Source organism: Siniperca chuatsi, linkage group LG15 (genome assembly GCF_020085105.1).
Source record: "Siniperca chuatsi isolate FFG_IHB_CAS linkage group LG15, ASM2008510v1, whole genome shotgun sequence".
NCBI lineage: Eukaryota > Metazoa > Chordata > Actinopteri > Centrarchiformes > Sinipercidae > Siniperca > Siniperca chuatsi.
This window is the reverse complement of record NC_058056.1, coordinates 6,024,847-6,032,224: the sequence shown is the minus strand read 5'-3', so window position 1 is coordinate 6,032,224 and position 7,378 is coordinate 6,024,847. Positions and strand designations below refer to the sequence as shown.

The 7,378-nt window shown below is 40.1% G+C and overlaps 1 protein-coding gene across 3 annotated transcripts in view; it reads right to left on the bottom strand.

Moving 5' to 3' along the window:
• Nucleotides 1-474: 474 nt before the first annotated feature.
• Nucleotides 475-7,378, bottom strand: part of crybg1a (crystallin beta-gamma domain containing 1a) — a 46,832-nt gene continuing 39,928 nt past the window's right edge. For all 3 annotated transcript variants that reach the window (XM_044165623.1, XM_044165624.1, XM_044165626.1), the window contains 11 exons: nucleotides 7,207-7,333; nucleotides 6,762-6,907; nucleotides 5,881-6,007; nucleotides 5,617-5,646; nucleotides 5,390-5,502; nucleotides 4,506-4,638; nucleotides 4,221-4,360; nucleotides 3,355-3,478; nucleotides 2,964-3,122; nucleotides 1,811-1,973; nucleotides 475-1,423 (listed from right to left, as the gene is read on the bottom strand). In XM_044165623.1, coding sequence (XP_044021558.1) covers nucleotides 1,335-1,423; nucleotides 1,811-1,973; nucleotides 2,964-3,122; nucleotides 3,355-3,478; nucleotides 4,221-4,360; nucleotides 4,506-4,638; nucleotides 5,390-5,502; nucleotides 5,617-5,646; nucleotides 5,881-6,007; nucleotides 6,762-6,907; nucleotides 7,207-7,333 — 1,351 coding nt within the window. In that variant the 3' untranslated portion in view covers nucleotides 475-1,334. The remainder of the gene's footprint in view (nucleotides 1,424-1,810; nucleotides 1,974-2,963; nucleotides 3,123-3,354; nucleotides 3,479-4,220; nucleotides 4,361-4,505; nucleotides 4,639-5,389; nucleotides 5,503-5,616; nucleotides 5,647-5,880; nucleotides 6,008-6,761; nucleotides 6,908-7,206; nucleotides 7,334-7,378) is intronic.

Sequence of the window (7,378 nt, the reverse complement as noted above, 5' to 3'; positions counted from 1 at the left end):
TTTAGAAGAAGCATGACTGGTTACAGTTTGTCCTCCGTAGTGTAAATATTTGTACAGCTTTGTGTCAGTTATCTTAATTAAATTAAGGCTCCATATATAGGGGCTGGACAAAATAACATGAACACCTGCCAAAATTGTGCATTCCTATACAAAAGCCCTGCTTTACACACTGACTTTGTGTGTAGTGTATAAGTTGTGTAAGTTCATGTTATTTTGTCCCTCGTTGTGTATTTTGTTTTTTTACACATTTTTACTAAATTTTACAGTGGGGTGGGCAGTTATTTTGTGCCAAAAATCAAAATTAAAATTTGACCATTACAGTGCCCCGGTGAGTAATACCAAATGTTTTGTGCCACAAGTAGCTTGCTTTGGTAAAAGCAATTCCACCCCAAAGCCATGGAAGATGGAATAAGTCACTTGACCGAGAAATTACTCTAAACTGTCTGAGTTTCACAGCAAAAGGTAATTATACTCTAAAGAAAGACAGTGTTTTATTTTCTAAAAAAGATGCAAGATAGAAAATCACATTCTTATTTTGACAGTTTTCTCTTTTACATTCACATATTTACAATTAACAGTGGACAGAATTGTTATTGCAGTTCTGCTTTGAAATTGAAACTCTAATCTATACACTTGATGCGTATGTACAACCTAATGCATTAAAGTACAGTTTGTGTAAAAATGTAAAACCTATAAAATCCTAAAAAGATATCAAAACATAACAATAGATCATTTTTGATCTACAGTTATTACAAAAACATCTTAGTCTACACAGATCTTTGGAGTGTAGACACACCGGACTTCATATCGCAGTTGTCAGTATACAGTATACTTTCATATTTGCCGACATTATGATCAGAAAGCAAACATTAAGACAATGCAGTGAAAAAGTACCATAGTAAAGAGAGGTATGCAGCATTGAAACAGGGCTGAGTTCTCACTACATGCAGTGAAAACATAGAGGGCATGGAGTCTTTGATATACAGTGTTCAAAATCAAGTGGCTAAAAATAAGCAATATTTTTGCAATACTCATTCATTCTGAAAAAGAAAAAACAACTTTTGTCTAATGCTATGTGAGTGCATGTTTTTCAGAGTTTGGTTAGCAGTTATAGTATTGATCCAGTCAATGGTTACCCTCCTCAACAAGAGTAAACAAGATTCAAAATACTACAAAAGAGTGCAGTGTTTGCGCAAAACCTCCTACTGGGCCCATCTCTGTGGTGTTGGTTCCACAGCGGAGCTGCATCACAGGGCTCAGTGCCCTGGCAGAGCTGCAGCAGAGGGCTGTGAGGGCCACAGAAGAGCTTCTTTGGAGAGTCGAGACTCATCAGATCACAGGATCTCCACGGTCCACCTTTGGTCCAATTTTCTCTCATCAAATGTGTTGAGGATTACCTGGTTCTTGTCATAATGATGACCACCTAGGAAGCAAAGACAATAAAATACAAAAATAAAAAGTCAGTGTTTTTGCACTATGAAACATTTTTAGACTGTTGACACTTAACTGGTAAAGTTGGTCATTAAGGAATCAAAATAATGAAACCCAATTATTTAACTGTCAGCACAACATGTGGTAAAGCAGCAACTATTTTACAGAAGACAAAAGAGTGTGAGTGCAGTTGTGCAACCAAACAGATATATCGCATCATTGCACCTCCTCAACACACCAGGAGATGGAGCTGCTGGATTAGGACTGAATCTCAATCACATACAGGAGCTGTACTACACAGGGTAGTAACCTTTTTTCTTTATTCCATAAAACGTAACTCGACAAAGATAGGTTTGAAGTTAAGACAAAGCTCTCTGACCTTTGACCTCCAGGACCAGGTCAGGTTTGAGGTGGCAGTGCACCAGGCCATCCGGGGTGATGTTCCACAGCTGGTTGTCTTTGCCTCGCTCCGGGGAAACACAAAGCCTGCTGCCCGCCATCACCACACTGCTTGAGGTCTCCAGGCAACTATCCTCCACCAGCTGGAGACATTGAGGACATGGTGGATGAGGATGAAGATGTATTTGTAAGTACTGGTCAATTTCAACCTTAAAGTCCAGTTTAACCAGTCATTATATTGTAGCAAACTGGTCGTCATCATAATCTACAAAGAGCGTTCTGAAATTCGAAAAAGCCATTTCTGTAAGTGCAAAACACAAACTCTAAACTACAAAGCTCTCCTCTTATGCCTCCGCCTTTGCTGCCACAATCCCCTAAATGTGTTATTTCATAAATCGAAAATATTTTAAATCTTCATCTGAATCTGCATCAAAATACAGAGTGATAGACAGATAGTGTTGCGTGATAAATGTGCATATTTTATTTCAAGTAAGTGCGGTATCAAAACAAAAAAACAAAATAAAAAAACACTTGCAATGCCTGTCCTCAAGTTTTGCGATTTCCTGCTAACTAACCTAGCTAACTAATCCTGACGACAAACAGCAATGAAAACACAACCTCTTTGGCGGCGTGGAATGAATAAAGTCTGTGGGGAATGCATGTTGTCTTCCTGCTTTGCATGTTGTCTTAACACACCCTTGTTTTCAGGTACACAGTTAACTTACAGTGCCAGAGAGTTGAGTATTTTCACTACAGCCATCTTTCAAACCACTGAAACACAAACCTGCAGCAAAGAAACAGCTCTTTCCAAATGATCACGCTTTTTGTGCAAAAACTCATGTGTGGTACAGACGCTGTTACAAAATACTGATGATAATGAGGTGAATATCAGACTTTTAAGGCCATACTACAAGTATTTGTAAATGAAACACTTCTGATTATACTGTATATATGTTTTTTGGCCATTGTTTGCATTTTTTGAGCCATAAAAAGATGGCCTTGTTTACTTAAAGTAAATGTAGCTCTGTCTGTTGTCTCTGTGAGCTTCAGTAGTTTCCCCAGACATCTGGGTGAGCGGATGATTTGTGACCAGTGTTTTAGCAGGCTTGTGTGGTGTTGGTATAGTGTTGTACCTTGCAGGTAAGCTGCCCATCCCGATAGAGCCAGACCTGCTCTTCCCCTCCTGTCTCCTCCACAGCCTGAACCCTCATCAGCTTGATGTCATCCAGAGTTCCTGTCAGGGACAGCACACATCCTGTCTCCCTGTTCCGCAGACGGAAGTACATCGGCTTCTGTTGAAGGGAAACATGCAATTCATGAATACATGTCAAAGTAATTTACAATTAGATGCGTGACTTGTTTTATTAATGTGACTGTTTTATTTGGTATTTCATTTATCATATATTCCTCTTTTTTTTAAAATTCTTTCCCATGTGAGAACCGAACAAAACAGAGACACTAACTTGACATATGAGACTAACTCCTGCAACAATTTTTGATGGGCCCATATCCCTCCTTCAATACCTGGAGTAATGGACGTAGGGATCCTATTCGCTGCCAGCCACTGAACTTGCACAAATCACCCACTTCACTCGGCTGGAGAAGCAGCTGTCGACCACAGTAGTTAATGCCTTCATACAATACCCACCTGGGGAGAAGACAGGCAGCCATGTGTGTTAGTTCAGCTTCACCAATGTACATATTAAAATGTGGGATAATGTAGGGAAGAAAAAACCACAAATGAACAGTCTATATTTATACTTCAAGCTGATCTCCATGATTCACAGTTTTGACATTTAACTGACTTGGTGGCTTCCTTCCATCTTTGATATGTTTGCTGCTCTTAATGAGAACGTGTCCAGTTCTAAAAGCTAAGCATTTAAGGGAATTACGTGTGTCCCTGTCAAACCTTTTGCAGGAATATGAACATTTTGATGTTTTCCCACAGAACCCTCAACACATCAGTGGCTAAGAGTTTAGTTAAAGGGTGTAAAGTGTTTAGATAAAAGCTTTCCTGATTTAAATATGTATTTAAATTTCCATCCATAACAAGTTTAAATACATACATTTAAGGTATACTCATGTACACAACTGAAGAGCTGAAGTTATAGAAAATCAACATTTTGTGCGTACTCAGTTCACATTAAAAATGCTAAAATGTATACAAACACAATAGTGTTTTAAAACAACTTTAAAACATTTATAACTTCAATTTTGTTGCGTTAGTGTGTGTGTTTTATGACCTGTCAATCAAATTGGGATTAATAGCAGCTTTGGACTGTGTTTTGATTGCTAGTGACGCGGCTACTAATTTGTTTACATTTAGATTACGGATTACAGATTACTGTGCCTGTTAAGATACTAATGGACATTTTAAATTAGTGACATACATTCCTCCCTCCACCACCAGGGAGCATATGCGTGAGTCCAGGCCATTCTGCTGCAGGTTCACAGCTCCATTTGTCAACACCACTCTGCGACCTCTACAGCCCACTTTACTGAACAAGATGATGGAGGGCAGAGATAACTCCTGAACAAGAAGACCAGAGAGTTTCATTCATTAGTAGTCTCATCCACAATGTCTTACAATGATTCCTTTATCACCAACAAGGCAGAGTGAGCATCACAAACGGCCCAAAGGTAGCTTTTCATACACATACATAGACAATACTCACATGTCCTGCGGTGTGTAAGGAGCGGATGGTAGAGTCTGATGACAGGAAGCCCATAGCCTCTGTGTTGGGGTATTCCCCCTCCTCCAACACATACATGTTCTCTTTGAACTGGGCTCCTTCATACGCCACCCAGCTGACACAGAAAGACACACACAAGTACACACACATTATTGTTGTCATATTGTTCTTCTCATTAACTCATGTTTAAAATCACTTCTTATAACACTACTTTATACACTCAACTCCATGCCACTTGTATTAGTGTCTTACATTTGATTGTAAAGTTGTTTGTTATTGTCACTGAAAGGTGAAACATCCCCCCATACTTGCCAACACTCCTGATTTTCCCAGAGTCTCCCATTTTCCTCCCGGGGTCACAATTCTCCTGTATTTCTCCCGTTTGATGACACATTTTCACACCTTTTTTTGCCTTTTCGTTATCACAACCTGTTTCTGGCACTGTACAGCGTGTATATGTCCTTGGCTCGCGCCTGCTAAAAATGCTCTTGCAGTGTACTTTTTAAATTTTCATTCTTTAAAAGTCACCAGAATGCAGGGAACAAAGTCTCTGAAACTCAACATTTTTTGGGGGGGAGGACCCCCAGACCCCCGCTTTGGTTTCAAAATCCTTCCTATTTATGAGGTCTCAAGGTTGGCAAGTAAGGGTCCCCCATGTGTTGCCGAGATGCATGTGAAATCAAAACATGTAAATCAACAAAAAAATTGGTTTTCATCTGGCACAAGCACTTTTTTTTTTTAGCTTGGTGCCAAATAAATACAGTATTATTTTTTCTGTCAACCATTCCAGCCATATCTAATCTCTTATACCCAGAATGCCACTGACAGTTCCAGGCAGTGTTTGGTGCCAGTTCAGTTGTGCCTACCTGCCAGCCAGCACCTTACAGGACCTGGGTATGAAGTCCTCATCCAGAGCTGCTGCGCTGTCCTCCAGAGCCACCAGCCTTCCCTGGAAGTCTGGCTCAGAATACAGCTGCACCTATAACACATATACAATCAGAACTTAGTGACCCAGCTGGAACAGACAACCAGGATGGTTGAGGAAATATGGGTTAATCCATTTTATATAAAGCCTTGAATGGAAGGATGATACCTTGAATTTTGTTGTTCCCATCAGTGTGTCCTATAGAACAGACAGGAGGAAGGTATTAACATTAGCTTTTCACTAACAGTTCTTCCCAAAACATTGGTCATTTAGCTGTTGCTAAGATTGATTTTAAAAGCTTAAAAGTTTCATTAAAAATTAAATTCACTTAAAATATCACAGTGGCAGACACTATGTCTTCAGAACACGCCATGTGAAAAAACCTGATTAGTCACATCCAGTTTTTAACTGATCCCACAAATCATTTCTTACATGGAAGACCGGCTGTATGGATGAGATCTTGAAGTTCTGGGCTCCCCAGTCCTCTGGGCTTGCATACAGGCCTTTCTCCAGGACATAGACCTCTCCGCTGAATCCAGGCTTCTCAAATGCCACCCACCTGCCAGGGGCACAAAAACAACATCCTAAGTTGCAAAACACCACAGTGACAGAGTAATTCATCAGAACGAATTTATTAGAGATGGGTAAATCTCTGATTAAATCACTGTATTGAACTGCTGTCATTATAAAAAGATAAGTCCATGCTTCTGAGAGGTTGTAAAATGACTCAGCAGGTGAAGCAGATGTAAAGCAAACAGCAGAATGTTACATAGAGGTGTTGATAAAGGTTAAACAAATTCACTCAGCCAAATGTGCAGCTGGCTGACAAAAATCTGTTAACTAACTAGGTATTATTTAAGTCTCTGACTTAAAAATGTATTTAAACCCTTGTGAAACTGTTGTTTTTAAACAATTATGTACTTTACTATTATTTCACTGTGCAGTATGTACTGTAAGACTCATTCTTCTTATTCATATCATCAGTGTAAATCTTTGCCCTCAAGTGATGGAAGCTGGAAGTTGTCAAACCTGACCTATTAATTACCCAAATCGATCAGTCACATTAGATTCATTCATACTGTAATTGTATCCTCTAGGGCTGTATGTGTGTGTGTGCGCGCACGCGTGTGTGTGTGTATGTTTGTCAGTGACAGAACACTTATCATGTCTGGAAGGTGAGAAGCACACGCCCAAACACTTTAAGGATGTGGACAACAGAGAGTCAAAATGTTTCCCTCCTTCGTTAGGAATTTCAACTTTGTGAGTTATCGTTTGTTTTTGTTTTGATTTTAAACAGAAACCGTTTGACTTACACTCCACCCATGACGCTGACAGACTGAGTTTTGACACCATAGCCGACATCCTCCATGTTGAGGACGGGACCCAGCAAGTCCACGTTGAGCCCCAGCTCATCAAAGTGCCGCTCACTGAACAGTTTAACATGGGGGGACAAGAAATCCTCGGGAAGATAATAAACACAGTAAGATAATTAGAAAGTGAAAAGCCAGTTTTCTATTTTCAAGTCCTCAGTGTACAGGAAAACACACAGGAAGTAAAGTCTTTTATGCTTCCAGTTCATTTAGCACCAGCAGTGGCAGACCGGGCACTGTTTAAACTGTCTAACAGTGAACTCTGAAGGGTGGAGTGCAGAAACACCACAGCAAATAGTGCTTAGTGCCACAGATGGAAACAAGATCAAACAAGAAATCTTGCAGATTACCATTTCAATGTGTCAATAATATTGCGGGTGACACTCACTGTGCATACAGGCCGAAGTGACAGGAGCCCGTCCTCAGATCCTCCCCAGTCACTGCAGTGAGGATACTCCCCCTCCTCCAGGATGTACTGCTGGCCTTCGAAGTCTGCCTCCTGATAGCCCACCCAGCTACAAGGACAAAACAGAAATATTACAAACTAACAAAGACACATT